At 41.9% G+C, this 15,772-nt stretch overlaps 1 protein-coding gene across 2 annotated transcripts in view; it reads left to right on the plus strand.

Annotated features, from left to right (window-relative positions):
* Nucleotides 1–15,544, plus strand: part of nlgn2b (neuroligin 2b) — a 116,551-nt gene extending 101,007 nt beyond the window's left edge. Inside the window, exons 6-9 of one of the 2 annotated variants that reach the window (XM_036143357.1) lie at nucleotides 2,041–2,306; nucleotides 2,406–2,559; nucleotides 5,245–5,611; nucleotides 9,274–15,544. In XM_036143357.1, coding sequence (XP_035999250.1) covers nucleotides 2,041–2,306; nucleotides 2,406–2,559; nucleotides 5,245–5,611; nucleotides 9,274–10,174 — 1,688 coding nt within the window. In that variant the 3' untranslated portion in view covers nucleotides 10,175–15,544. The remainder of the gene's footprint in view (nucleotides 1–2,040; nucleotides 2,307–2,405; nucleotides 2,560–5,244; nucleotides 5,612–9,273) is intronic. The other variant, XM_036143358.1, reaches the window with a different exon arrangement.
* The last annotated feature ends 228 nt before the right edge of the window (nucleotides 15,545–15,772 follow it).

Consider the following 15,772-nt stretch of genomic DNA (forward strand, 5'->3'; position numbering starts at 1 on the left):
ATAATATTTATGTCACATGGTACAAAAATATTCACAGCCCTTGAACATTTTCACATTACGTCCCATTACAACCATAACCTGACAAAAGCCAGACGTATATTGCTCCGCCTAGCTCCACTCACATACATCTGGGACATCGCCCGTTGAAAGTGATTTCTCCAACCAATTTTATGGTCTGACCAATCAGGACACAGGGTTGGCATTTCATAGATGTGACGTAGTGGAGACGCGACCATGACGTGAGACTGTTTTGATAGCAATGGCGGCTCGTCGAGGAAGCAAGCGTTAGCATTGATGCTGCTATTTATTCCGTGTTGTCCAATCTACCTAATATTGTTTTATTAAAAGAACATCAGAGAACGCCTCTGAAGGCTTTTGTTGGTGGAAACGATGTTTTCGCCCTTCTCCCGACCGGATTTGGCAAGTTTTGTTTTCCGGGGCGCGTCCGAGTCTGCAGCGGACGTGCAGACGCGGACGCGCCCCGGAGCGGTTAGCGGTTAGCGCAAACCATATTAGGAGGCCTTTAGTCCTCAACGCGGTCGGCCCGGGATCGACTCCGACCCGCGGCGCTTTGCCGCCTGTCTCCCCCCCCCTCTTCCTGTCAGCACACTGTCAATAAAACGCATGCCACTAGAGCCGCAAACACATAATTTTTTATTTTTTTTCTGCGTCGCTCTCATCAGCATCACGGGTTAGCTTCGATGTGAGTGGTTGAAATAGCACGTCGATAAAGATGGCAGACAAGTGGCTTATCCAATCATATGCAAACATTTTTGATAAGGCCCAGCCTTCAGTAAAGGCAATTCCTATGGCGGTGTCCCAGATGTATGTGAGTGGAGCTAGGCGGAGCGACATGCGTCTGGCTTTTGTCAGGTTATTACAACCACAGACTTTTGTGTAATGTAGTTAACAGGAACGTTATGTGATCCACCTACAAAAAACAAAAGCATGACTGTGACGTGCAAACACACACACACAGTTGTTTAACATTGTTTCCAAATAAAAATCGGAATATGCCTACTCTTTGATCTTAATCATTCTGGCTGCATGTTTTGGACAGTTGTCCTGCGGGAAGGGGAACCTCTAATTCGATCTCTAAGTCTTTAGATGCCTCTAGCAAGTTTTCCAGCTTGCCCCGTCTTTAGCTCCTTCAATTCCCCCATCAACTCTGATCTGCTTTCTAACGGCAAATGAACGGGTTTATTCACAGAGGAACTTTTGCGAGTCACCGTATCATCGAGCTCATGGCTCTTTGGTTTGGTTTGTGTTAGTCTTCCGTCCAGCCGCTGGTGGTATTATGACTTAAACATGGATAGGTGTGGTAAACATCAGTGTAAGTCTTTACAGTTCCCGCGTTGCAACAGAGATGAAAAGATTAATGCATAAATCTGCTCGTGTGAACGGCGCGGAGTATGGCGAACGGTGCTTTAAGACGTGCTGTATGTTACATGTTTGCAGAGGAGAGACGTGATAAAGGAGCACGGTTGGAGCTGCAGCTGAGAGGCTTTCTTAATTGATTTCATAGGGAGAGGAGCGGGGGTGGGGCACATGCAGAATACGGGGGGGGGGGGGGGGGCTTAATTATTAATGACAGAATCTGCAGATAAAACAGAGGGACAGCAAGTCTTTTTACATAACAGCACATCGGTGCAACAGTGCGAGAAGTTTCCCCTTTTCTTTCAGTCTTTTTCGCTTCATCCAACCAGCCCACTGCTGGGTACAGAGTTTTGTCTCTGTTTTTGCCGCTGCCGACTCTCGTTGTATGTAATGGAAAACACTCCATTTTCTCCCACTAATGTTCATAATGATCTTCCCCAGCTGTTAAAAGCAGCACGTTATCCTTTTCATCTTGCTTTGTACATTATAGTCTTGAATTGCGCCTTCCCCAAGATGCGTGCATTATTTAAAGCACTCACACTAGAAGGCTTTAAAGGCCTCCTTAGCTGCTGAACAAAAGTGTGACAGAGGGAAGAAGAAAAAAAAAATTCTGAACAGCATACATGTTGCATATCTAATAATCTATGGTCTTACTTTGTATAGGCCTGTTCCAGAGGGCCATCGCTCAAAGTGGCTCAGCCATCTCCAGCTGGTCGATCAGCTACCGACCTGTGACACACACCAAGATTCTGGCCAAGAAGGTGGGCTGCACTCTGGACAACATGGCTGAACTGGTGGACTGTCTGCGACGGAAGAGTTTCCGGGAGCTTGTGGACCAAGACATTCAGCCGGCCCGCTACCACATCGCCTTCGGGCCTGTGGTGGATGGAGACGTGGTGCCGGACGACCCGGGGACTCTCATGCAGCAGGTGACATTGACCGAAGAGTCTGTTGAACTGTTGTTGTTCCTTTAACCACCGCCGTGTTTGGATCACTGCAGTGTCCTTCTCCTGCCCTGTGATCTCCAGGGCGAGTTCCTCAACTATGACATACTGCTAGGCGTCAACCAGGGAGAAGGCCTGAAGTTTGTGGATGACAGTGAAGGAGAAGACGGGATATCGGCGGCTTCGTTTGACTACACGATTTCAAACTTTGTGGAGAATCTGTATGAAAACCCTCCGGGTCAGATCACATTCTCTCTTACCCTAAAATGACTAAATGATCCAGCACTGATATCTGTATCGTTTCTCGTTTACAATTTGTACTGCACAAGGTTACCAGAACAACTTTCACATGATAACAAATATTGGAATCAAAATGCAGACAGGGATTCTAAAAAGGCTAGACACATGATTTAATAACTTGTAGCATCACTCGTAGCAGAAATAACTGAAAGTCATTTCCTCCCCCAACATCTTATCAGTCTCTCCCATGCAGAGAAATGTTGATTGTAATAATATTGCCTAAGTTCAATTGTTTATGCACAACTCCCTGTAGGTCCCAATTTAGCACGGTAATTGGTGCCGTTTGACCCGACCACTTCGGCCATTTTCTTTTCCCGTTATTCTGCAGGAGATTTGCTCCAGTGCGTGAGATGATTGTCCACTCACCCAAGTGGTTCCAATGCTTAACTAGGGCTGGTGCTTAATCTGTCAACTAATTATAGGAGTGATTGACTAATCTCAACAAATTTGTTTCTAAAAAGACTATTTTATTGTTGAGCTTTATTCACACCACACCTTTTTTTTTTTTTTTTTGCCCACCACAATATAGCTTGTTTAAAAGAATTGCACTTAAAAGTTTGAATTGTCTGCGTAAAAGGCCAACTCCGTCGGTCGGTCAGTCGGTCGGATGGACATTCGACTGCATTGAATCAAAGAATCAGTTTGGATAACCGCTGCCAGAAATCCAGCTTGATATTTAGTGTTTGCATCACTATTAAGGGTGATATTCAATCTTTTACTATTTTCTTGATTTTTGTGAGTGATTGCACTGCACAGAGACATATAACTACACAAATCCCATTATTTATTCCTGTATCCCTATTATACAGTGGTCTCAAACTCCAGTCCTGGAGGGTCGCTGTCCTGCAACTTTTAGATGCGTCTCTGCTTCCACACACCTGACTCCAATATAAGCTCTTTAGCAGAGCTTTATGGCATGCTATTAATGCAATTTATACATTGGATTCAGATGTAGTTTGCGAACACTGCATTAGTTATCCTTGTTGATATTAGTAATAGTAGTAATATCATCTTTATTGTCATTGAAACATACATTACAACGAAATGTGTTCTCTGCTTTTAACCCATCACCCTTGGGGAGCAGTTGGCTGCCATGTGCGGCGCCCGGGAAGCATTCTGGGGTTAAGGGGTCTTGCTCAGGGACCCAGAGTGCAGGCGCTGGGGATCGAACCGGGTACTTGCATCCTTCTCTGAGTGCAAGCGTGCTGCTCTAATCACTAGGCCAACACTCCCCATACACCGAGACGCAGCTCTGTAGGCGATTTGGGGTTAAGTGCCTAGCCCAGGGGCACATCGAAATGTGGCAAGGGGAAGCTGGAATCGAACCCACAACCTTCTGATTGCCAGACGACTACTCAACCGCCCCACAGTTGCCCCATTTGTCATCGTAATATCACCAGCTCAATTTATTAGAGCTGTAGTAAACAACAGGCAATGTTTGGGAAGATGTCAGAAACTCGTACAACATTTTGAGCTGGATTTTATAACATTAAATATTTTAAAGACCAGCAGTCTTAAAGACCTGTGTCAGAATTGTTGTTTATGGATCGTGTAAGTGCAGCTCTATGCATTAGCCTGTTTATAGTACTTATCACGATGAACAATATCAGAATAAAGAGCGAAGAAATAAGAGATGGTTGGCTCATACTATTAATAAAATAGCTAATTCAAATTTCTGTTGATAAAAGAGTCCAGAAGTCACTTTTTTTAAAACTTTTAAGCTTCAATCCTCGCAGTCGCTATATTTTAAATATATTTGTTGGCTTCCAGGATCCCACTTGATGAAAGCGGATCATTCTTCTGCCGCAGTGTGAAGTTGGTCGTAAGAGAGCGTGGTTTGTCAGTCAGAGAGTTGTATCTTGCAGAGATGGAAAAGAAGAACTGATCCGAATCAACACTTGGCATCACATTTGATGCTTGAATATTCTGGAACATTGAGAAATTAGTTTCTGCAAAACAAGCCCAAACCATCAGCTCTCCACCACCGTGTTTACCTGATAGGGCGCATCACGGTCAAATGTCTTGACTCTGTTCCTGTCTGGGCAAAATAATCGTTTTTTTTTTATTTTGGATGCTTTGTGGTTTGTTTAAATGTAATGCGGTACTACCGTCACCTTTTAAAAAAAAAACAAAAACAAATGGCCTTTCCTTGGCAACCATTTGTGCTTAAGAGCAACAAAATGTGTGAGTGTTTTGTTCCAAACCCTTTAAGACTTACCAAGCTAATTAAGATCAGTACAGTTATCTAACCTGTCCTTGGGGTATACTCTTTGGCGCATCAACATATCGGAAGCTATAATGAATGCTGTTTAACTGGTGATACTAAATTGATTGAAACCAAGAGGTTTCAAAATGTCCCTAGAACAGTCCATGGATTTACGGGGGGAATAAAATCTTTCCTAAGATCATAGCTGATGTGATATCCATCTTCATCATTATTTATCTCCATTCCACATTGGTAAACATGCTTTTTTAGCTCCTAAAACACCAGTTAACCAATACCTCAGAAACAGATTGCTATTTAGCATATCAATAGCTTTTTGTCTTTTGGTTGTCTTAAACTACTATGGACTCTGACTGTATTAAATGACAACTTATGTTGAATGTTGTTGTTTTTCCCAAGGTAAAGATATCCTAAGGGAAACCATAAAGTTCATGTACACAGACTGGGCTGACAGGGACAACAGTGACATGCGCAGGAAGACCCTCTTGGCTCTGTTCACAGACCACCAGTGGGTGGCCCCAGCTGTTGCCACGGCCAAACTGCACGCAGAGTTCCAGTCTCACGTCTACTTCTACACCTTCCACCATCACTGTCAGACGGAGGCACGGCCGGACTGGGCAGACGCCGCCCACGGAGATGAGATCCCGTATGTGTTTGGGATTCCCATGGTGGGAGCCACCGACCTTTTTCCGTGTAACTTCTCCAAGAACGATGTAATGCTCAGTGCCGTGGTCATGACCTACTGGACCAACTTTGCAAAGACGGGGTAGGTAAAAGGCCAGGTTTAACAAGAGTGATACTGATTTAAGTACATAGTGCCTCCCACACTCACAGCTTATTGATTGCTCAGGTACAGATGTGTAAAAAGTCAGTGAAATTGAATAATTGATTCTGTGTTTGGGAATTATTCGTGCGCTGATTTGGTCACAGGCTTTTCATCATCATCCTATTCAAAAAGTCCCAGGGAGGACCTGTTTTCTTCTTTCTGACAGGCCCACAGCATCACTGATCCCTACCCAAACTGAGCAGCTGCCGTGTGTTGCTTTCACACATACTTTTTCTGCCAGATGCATCTGGAGTGTCTCATTTGACCAAAGAACTTAAAGTTTCAGAAGAATTTACATTTGCGTTAGCGATGTATGGACAGACGTGTCCTCCAAACAACTGGTTGGCATGACATTTTTAACAATTCCTATGCCATATTCCTTACTATTTGTAGGGGTAGGTTAAATATCCACCTTCATTAGACTTTTTTCTGGGGATCCAGTTGTTTGAAACATTTCATTTGCCGCTCTAATTTTAGACAGGGAGATGTGTAGACCAAATTGTCCAACAGTTCTGGTAGTTGGTTAGTTTTTAGGATTAGATTTTCACTTTCAAATTCTATTTAAAGTCTTAATATATATATATATAAAGCATGTGCCCTTTAATAACTACATTTATTTTTTATTTCATTGTCATTTCATCATCATTAAGACAACATATACCCAGCACGTTTTGCTTAATAGCAGACTTGGGAAAACTCTTTTATTAGATTAACACACAGCAAGTGTTTTGTAAGAGTGACACATTTTTTTTTTTTATTTTTTTTTTTTTTTGTTGTATTTCATGCCTTTGTGGCATGAAGTTGGCCACACCATTGGTTTAGACAAAGAGCTAAAGGTCTAGGCATTGCTTGGCTTAGGGAGATCAGCACATATCTGCCTTACTTGAATGTGATGTTCTCTTGTCTTTCCTAATTTGACAAGTACATAAGAGTAATATACCTCTGATGTAATGTCTCATACTTTTCCCAGAAAAAAATGAGATGTTATGGATTATTAACTAAAAGTGCCTGGACACTTTGATGAACCGAAGCATAGTGCAAATTACAAATGCTTCGTTTACATTACTTTTCTAACCATTTAGAGGGGTGTTAATTTCTAGAATAATGTGCTTTTTTTTCTCCTCTCATTTTCTCAGATCACAGATTAGATGTTCAGTCATTTTGGTAACATTTTACTTGAAGGGGTGTGAAAAAGATTGATATTACACTGTCATTAACATGACATAACACCTGTCATGAATGTGATAGAGTCTTTATGAATGTGTATGACTGTTGTCATTAAGTGTCATTTGGTAAATTATGACATTTTTAATGGAAAGTTGACATTGTTTAAAATGTCTTTGTAATGACAACTTGACAACCAAGAAATCATAACCCATCATAAATATGTCACGACAGGTCTTATTCCCAACCTTTAAAAAGTAATTTAGATGTATGTGTTAACATTACGTTACACTTTCCTATGTGATTAGTCTTAACTTTGGCTGTCATGAGACCGTTTTAATTTTGTCATTAATATTTTCCCTTCACTCAAGTAAAGTTGAACAAGTTGTACTAGTTGCTAAGATGTCGCTAAGGGGTTTTATACTGACAAATTACATTTTTGTCTCTGCTAATGTCAAGTTGTCAGAGCAAAGACATTTTAAAAAATGTCAACTTTGCAATAAAAGTGTCATGATTTACCAAATGACATTTAATGACTACATGTATAAAGATACCTTCATGTTCATGACAGGTGTTATGTCCTGTTTATGACAGTGTAATAACAGTCTTATGCACACCCCTTCAAATAAAGTGTTACTGAAATTTTCAAATGTGATATTATTCCACTGCACTAAAAGATACATTTTACATCAAGGCTTTTAACACATCATTACCAGGGGTGCCAACAACTATGGATGGTGCTTTACATTATACATTGGTGTAAGACAAGAGTCATAACCTCGGTTGTAAAGTTAATATTCCATCTGATATTTTGGTGAGGTGAACCTCTTTATTAGTACATCCTGTGCTTTAGCACTGACTAGAGAGGAATGAGTCGAATAGTGGATGTACAAGTAGGTCTCAAACACAAGGTTTGCATACATTTTACGTATATTTCCCAACATCAGTTTTTCCAGCAGTGCGGTCTTTGTTTTTTTTTTTGTTTCTTTTTTGCTTTCTAATCACTTGCAGCAATAGATGTAAGTGACTTGATGCATACAGTGAAATACATGGAAGTGCTGTTTCCGGGAATACGTCATATGCAGATAAAACCTTGCGGTACTTTCTTTGAATTCGAGGCCTGTTAAGATTCTGAGCATTTCGCCCGTGTAATGATTCAATCTGTTAATCATGTGGTAGCACTAAATCAAATGACAGCATGAATACAGACACATAATCAGGAGCTTCAGTTAATATTCTTGTCAAAATTAGCCCCGTATAACCAGTTCAGCCACTGGCTGCTGCTATTGGCATTGTTACTTAAACAGAGAAAATGCATCATGATTTCCTTGTTTTTAATCAAAATCCTCCTTCAAGTCTACAGGCCAGATAAATACCTTACGTTTTGTATAGGCAGAAACACGTTATTGATTTAATTTTCACCCCTTTACTGTTAAAAGAGGACTTGGTAATTGTGATCAGCACACCAACTGTACAGATCTAGAGAGACATTTTCATGTACAAATATCACATAAGTGAATTTTGAGTGGGTTAATTTCAACCATCCCACTTACAACTTTGATGATTTTAAAAAAGAGTGATGCGCAGGTAAAGTTATTCTAGCTTCTCTGGAATTCCCACTGGGTCAAGATTATACATACAGGCCTAAATTTATACAGAAATGTTGTGCATGATTTTACTTAAATGCCCTTTAACAGGTGTTGGTAAGATCACACGCTTTCTGTCGTCATGAGCAAGGCTCTGGCATAATTCTGCTTGGATGTTTCATGAAATTGAGTTGGTGTCCTGGCATGCACTATGTTTTTAAGCATAGTTTACCAGGATTGAGGTCATGCTTCATCCCTTCCAAAAGTAGTTTTGCTGTCTGTGTGGTATCCCTATCCCAAGAGAACCTCTGCTGTGTCCAGCGTTTCAACCACATAGCAACCTATTTTGAGGTGAAGTTGAAAACTTCAGAGGTAGTCCTCTAAACACACTCGCTGTCATTTATGTCAAACACCTCAGTCTTGTGTGACCATAAAACCTTACTCCAAGAGGCGTTTAACTTGTCTCTGTGAACAGAAACATAGACATATCTGAGGGAAGCAGGCTATCATTAGGCTTTTAGAGTAGCCCAGATGTCAGTGCTAATAAAAATGCATAAACAAACTGTAAAAGCCAATTCAGCGTCCAACAAATTTCAAGGAACTCCAAATTCTGCCAGACAGTTGTGAATGGCTAAAAAGAATATGCAGTTTCTCCAGGCTGTCCGTGCCTTTGGAAGCACTACTTCTGTAAGACAGCTAACGGCATGTCGTCCAATAAAACTGCCATGAATTGGAACTGCTCAGATAGAGCTCTGTGTTCCAGCGGCGGACTTTTATCAGCTCAGAAGTGAATACTAAAAACTATCAAACTACACAAATAAATCTTGCGACTCTCTTCTTTCTATGTTCCAGGGATCCGAATCTACCTGTTCCTCAGGACACAACATTCATTCACACCAAGCCTAACCGTTTCGAGGAGGTCATCTGGACCAAATTCAGCTCCAAAGATAAGCAGTACCTGCATATTGGCCTAAAGCCACGCGTCAGAGATAACTACCGTGCCAACAAGGTCGCTTTTTGGCTCGAGCTCGTGCCTCACATCATCATCCCGGAGCTAAGACCGGTAGAGCCCACAACTCCGAAGGACATTCCCTCCGGCCGCGACACCAACACACAACACGTAATACAGACCGACACGTCGGAACCTGACCCCGACAGCTCAGAGAGACCCCCTTCCTTTCCCTTCCCACGCGAGACGAGGGACTACTCCACCGAGCTGAGCGTGACTGTGGCAGTCGGCGCCTCTCTTCTTTTCCTGAATGTGCTGGCCTTCACGGCACTTTACTACAAACGGGATAAGCGCCACGAACTAATGCAGCGGCGTCACCGCCGGCTCTCCCCACAAAGAGGCACAACGATGGGCATGGGCGTCGGCATGGGAGTTGTGGGCGCCCCACCGCACAATGACCTGGCGCTGAGTCAGGAGGAGGAGCTGATGTCGCTGCAGATGAAGCAGCAGAGGGTGGAGCTGGAGCACGGGACGCCCCTCCCCTCCCGAGCCGTCCATGGCGACCTGGAACCCCTGCGGCCTCCCGTGTGCCCGCCCGACTACACGCTGGCGCTGAGGCGGGCACCGGAGGACGTGCCACTGATGACCGCCAACACTATCACCATGATCCCCAGTACCATTAGCAGCATCCAGCCACTCCACCCCTTTAACACTTATCCCCCCGTCCCAGCCCCTTCGTCTACACCTGTCCCCAGCCACAGCAACAATGCCCTGCCTCACCAACACTCTACTACTCGCGTATAGGACCAGGCACAAGCGCTGCTACTCCTTTGGGCTCTGCAAGACGCACCACACAAACTGCTCCATTCCAACCTTCACCTTTCACCAAACCTCTATTCTTCTTTATTGTCTGTCTCTACATCTTCCTCATCAAGCCCTCAGACAAAGCTGCAGTTTGTAAGATTTGAAGCAGTGAAATACCTCGAAGCTATAATCACCACTCAATGGGGACTAGATTGAAAAAGCTCCTTTGGCATCACGCTCATTCGTGTTATAGCTCGATGGATATTTGGTGCTTAGGAAAGGTCACCAGTCATGCCGCTTTAGGCTCGTAGCTCCCTCAAAGAGGTGTCATAATCAGTCAGACATTTAACGTGCAGTTCAGTAGTTTGGCGCATGTGTTTTTTTGGGGGGCGGAGGGGGTTTTGTTTTGTTTTTTTCATGTGAGTATTGAGCTATGTTTAACAAAGAGTACAAACACACATTGTCATTCATTTAGGCAGAAGACGATACAGTAGCAAACAGCTTCTTGCAAAGACAGCATATGTCCCAGCAAGCTGTCTGTCATAAAGCGCTGGTTTCTTGAAGCTTACAAATTGCAGCTTTATAGACCCAATCTGGAATGGGGATTTGGCACCCAGTACAGAGCACTGTGCTCCAAGCAGCTGTCTCCGCATTGTGATGTTAGAGATTATTGTATAGTTTAAAATGTACCGGTGAGACTGGTAATAGAGCTAATGTTTGACAGCTACACATGACAAAATCAGTTTTAGATTAATTTACAATAATTACAGAAGCTTTGAAAAGGGTTCATATATCTCGAAGCGGTTCAAGTTTTTGTAACGGTGCAACCGCAAGTTTCACTGTATTCTGCCGTGGTTTCGATTTGATAGACCGCCGCAAAGTAGAGCCTAGTGGTGGGCAGAAGGGAGAAAAACACATGGTTTTCCAAACTGTTTATGAATAAATCTAAAAAGTGTGTCGTGCATTTTTTATTCAGCCACTCCAATCCTTTTGGGGAGTCCTTCTAGATTAGTTTTCAAGTGAATTTCAAGCTCTTCTTCTTTGTGAAATAGTTCAATCTCAGTCGGAAAAGATGAATCCGTGAGAATGAATTTTCATGTCTTGCCACAGATTCCAAATGGAATGAATCCTCTCTTTTCTATTATATTTTTTTGAATTATTGCACCACAGTATTTGCTGCAGAGCTACTAAACAAGCTCGTAGAGGTCCGGCTTACCAATTTTGCGAATGCGCCATTTTTATTTCTCGGATTGATTTTGTAGTCTAAGTTGAAGGATGTCACAGCTACAAGTAGAAAAATATTTGGTTGCTTATTACAGCGACACCCCAGAAAACTACAAAAATGGCCGAACGGGGTGAAATTGAACGCTCCTCGACCTGAAAGGGGCCTGGGTGCAAAGTTCCTCCTTTAGATTTAAAGAGACAGCACCAAAACGAGTTTTTCTCAGATGTACCTCAGCACAGGCGTAAAAAGGGGAACCTGGGGGTAAATTAATAAGGGGTTCAAACCAAAGCATTGCACTTCTACTTTATCTAGACCACAACTGACTGATTTCTATGTGAAAAGGACGAAATGAAAAGCATGACCTGTGCCCTTTAAAGGGTGCAAAAAATGTCAGATTTTTTTATTGTAAAAAGTTCCCTTCCAAAGACCCCAATGAAGCACATTGATGTTTGCGGTTGTGACAAAATGTGGAAATACTTCTGCAAGTACTGTTTAACCTTGAATGCCATAAAAACAGTGAAATATGTCTGGTTTTGTGGTTTTGTTTGTGGGGGATGCCACTGTCCAAACATTTCCAGATTGGGGCTTGAGCTTTCGAGCCATGCTGAAAGTAAGTGAATTCCAATAGGCAGTATGGTGCCCTGGAAACCAGGCTGCCCATAAGACCTCACTGCATCCACGTCTCCCAGACTCTGCTCACATTCATTATTTTATTTGTTTCTCCCACGTTATCTCTCTGTCTCTATCATCCACTTCAGCTCATTTAACTGCTTCTATCCTCTCGCCGGCATCACATCCCCCCTCCCCCTTCCCAAGCATCCTCTCTTGTAGCTCTTCTTATTAAACAACATCGACACGATCCATTTTTTGTGTCCTCCTTCTCTCAATCACTTCTAGACTCTCTTTTCCTTTTAGAGTCTTTTATACAAAAAAAAAAACACAAATGTAAATGATGTATTATTAATAAATTGTAAGGATATGAATGAAAAAAAAAAGATATTCTGATATCTCGTTTTTACCAGCATTCTTGGTGCCAAGTACTGTGACAAAGTTCCTCTTTGGCCGGCGTCCGGTGGACCGCTTGCCAAAGTCTGTCCTGACTGTATCTCATGAAAAAAAAAAGGAGTTCCCATCAAAAGAAAGTGCCAACCCCTTTATCTTTCATTTGGAACCACACACCCTTTGTGTTTATTTACGCTCAATGTTGCACTGTGGCTGGTCTCTTCTATAAAGGGAAATCAGATTCAATATATCCTCATTTAGAAGAGAAAAAAAAAGTTTTATTACCTACTTTGCTGTGTGGGATAGTTGCATGGTTTTCTTTTTCAGTTAGTTGCAAGTGTGTGGATAGAGTTTTTCATTTCAATAATTTCGAATGCCTTGTTTGTTTTTTTTTTTTTTCCATTGAGTTGTTTTTATTTTGGAAATATTTTGTTTTCTACTTTAATATCAGCTGCACTTTGTGGTACTTCAGAAAGTATTAAAGAGATAAATATTTGTGTAAAGCTATGATTATAACAAAGAGAGTAAATATTTCCTCTTTATTTTTTTTTCTTCATTTACTAATACCGCGGCTGTGCCACAAGACTACCAGAGACTGATGAAAACCTTTTTTTTTTTTATTACCCAGTTTTTTTTTTTCTCTCTCTCTTTTACAACTGTCAAGTTTGCACAGTCACTGTCTCTCGATCTCATCTGAGGAAAGCACTTTTTACGTTACGAACGAAAAAAACAAGGACATGACTTCATTACGTGAGTAATCTAAGCTAGATCCATGTGTGTGACTGACATTAACTCAATGCCTCGTGTATTTGAGGACCGCTCAATTGTTACGTTTTTCTTTCAGCTCTTTTGTTGTCTATTGGTTTTCGCTTCGGCACGGCGGGTGAAAAGAAAATATATATTTATGGTAAAAAAAAAAAAGATGAGTCAGCCTTGTATGATCGTGTCACTTGTTTCGCACAACTGAACACAAGGACGGGTCGTATTCTGGACAATAATGGGGGTGGGGGGGGGGGAGAGAAAAACTTTTACATTAGGACTACACTGGGGAAGCAGTGATTCACTTGTGAGGACGATGAAACAGTCTGTGTGATCTGTCATTGCACAGAGAATGCATTGGGGTGGGGGTAGGAGGGGGAGTAGACCCCCTGATTAAACAAGATGTTACTCACACCATGTACCACAAAGAGCGAGGCGTCTGGGATTAGTACCTGTCCCGTCTGCGACGCCCTGCGACCGATGTTCTTAGGACGACGATGCTCCCGGGTCCAGACTGCCATCCCTCACGTTGGGCTGGAGCGAACTGGGAGGACGGAGAAAAAAAACAACAACAACAACAAACAAAAAAAAAAACAACAACGACACCACAGAGACCCACAAACTGAACTTTTTATTTTTTATTTTTAAGTGTACGCGAACAAACTGGAATTTGTAAATATTATGTTTGTTGTTTGGTTTCGAGTGATTGGCCAGATCTTTTCTTTTGAGACAACAGGTGCAAGTTTAGATGACTTCCGAGGTTTTAACGCTCGTGCGCACGGCCGATTTGATCCTCGCCTATTTACAATGCCCTGCGAAGGTATTCTAGGTCCTAGCCCCTATAGCTGTTGTCACGTGGCAGCCACAATTTTCCATGTAGCTCAATAGGCTCTAATACGACACACAAACTATAATTGTGAGGTATACGGAAAGCGTTACATGATTTACGTTTTTTATACATGATTTAAAATTGTAATTCTTTTGTTAATACTTGAATATCCTTTGAGCTAAACAACTAGCTTGGGGTCTTTGATATAAGTTGAAACTTGACCCCGGCCTCTTGTCGACTGCAGCCTCAAGCAGGTTTTCTTTCAGGATTAGTAGAGAGTTGCTTGCACTGGGTTTTATTTGAGGGTATCAGAGTAAAGGCTGGATGCCAAAACTTGGTCCATCTTTCCCAGTTTGGGTATTTGTTTGTTTGAAAAAAAATTTTTCTGAAACCATTAATCCATTTTTACCAGTTTACAATTTATGCACTACATTATGTTGTTCCATACATCCCGATGAAATGTTTTGAAGTTTGTGGTTGTAATGTAACAAAACGTGAAGACGTCCATAATGACTTTCGCAGGGCACTGTAATTGAGCTCAAGGTCAAATCTTCTAAGGTACTGGGCACATGAGTTCATCTATCAGCATACATGAATGATTAAATAAAAAAAAAATAGATCAAAAGCATGGTTGAGGTAAACAAAGAGAAAAGGGAATGCTTCTGGCTTCGAGTAGCCTAGATCTTGTGATTATCTACGGTCGTCTAAAGCATACTGTGCACACTTGGCACCGTCCCATAAATCATAAAAGGCAGCTTTTGAATGAGATGAGTTCTCTCATTGGTGAAGAAGCCAAAGAACAGCTGCAGAGAACAGATGAAGGAAGTGGAAACAGGAAGAATTTGAGTAATGAGACAGAAAGAAAAGAAAAAAAAACAACAGATTTTGTTACAAATTGGTTCAAAGCAAGCCGTAAATCAAGGAACTCAATATGTGGATGCTAGTGTACTTGATCGTTATTGTCTCACATTGTCTTGAGCATACGGTATATACCCACGTTAACTGGCAGGTTGTGAAATCCTTTGTACTCTTTTGGTCTTATTTCAAACTATACTCATAGTGGTCGTTTTGCTAACTTTTTGCCATTTTTGTCCGCACATCCGGTTAACGGGATTGTTGACCCAGCTGTTTGGTGTGAGTTTCAGTTTCCAGCGCTTCAAAAGTTAACATGGCGGAATAGTTTTTTTTTTCCCCTTTACCTCTCTTTTGGAAACAAGGGTTTTAAACCAGCCAACGGAAAAATGGAAGCACACTCACCAAGTCTACATGTTTACACTACGGTTCCGATGTTGGCTTTACGACTGGAGTTGCACACAATGAAATATCCTACTCTCAAAAACGTTTGATGCCAGATGTTACAGTGAAGGCTTGCACCTGTTTGTCTGTTTCATTTAGTCTGATTCAGTAACCTGCTTGGGGCGCAAAATACACCGAGGGAGCATATTTGACTATAAGGGGAGAATTTAAGTTAATATTTCTATTTCAAATAGAGGCTATTACACACTGTATGTTGTGTATCTGAACTGGAAAACATTAAAAGACATTCTTAAACAAATGCCTTCCCATCATTTTTATGGCCAAAGGTTTCCTGTTGGAGCTGCAAAACCTTGTTTGGCCACTTGAGGGCAAAACTACAATTAAATGAGATGTCTTCCGCAGCAGGCCTCTTTTTCAGTCCCTCACACATGCACACCGCATCATTCTCAGTTATTTGGTGCCTAATAAATGATTTTGCTTCGTACCCTAAGCCCTAACCCTAACCCAGATGCCCAAAGTGCTGTGA

The sequence above is a fragment of the Fundulus heteroclitus genome, chromosome 11 (genome assembly GCF_011125445.2).
Source record: "Fundulus heteroclitus isolate FHET01 chromosome 11, MU-UCD_Fhet_4.1, whole genome shotgun sequence".
Lineage (NCBI taxonomy): Eukaryota > Metazoa > Chordata > Actinopteri > Cyprinodontiformes > Fundulidae > Fundulus > Fundulus heteroclitus.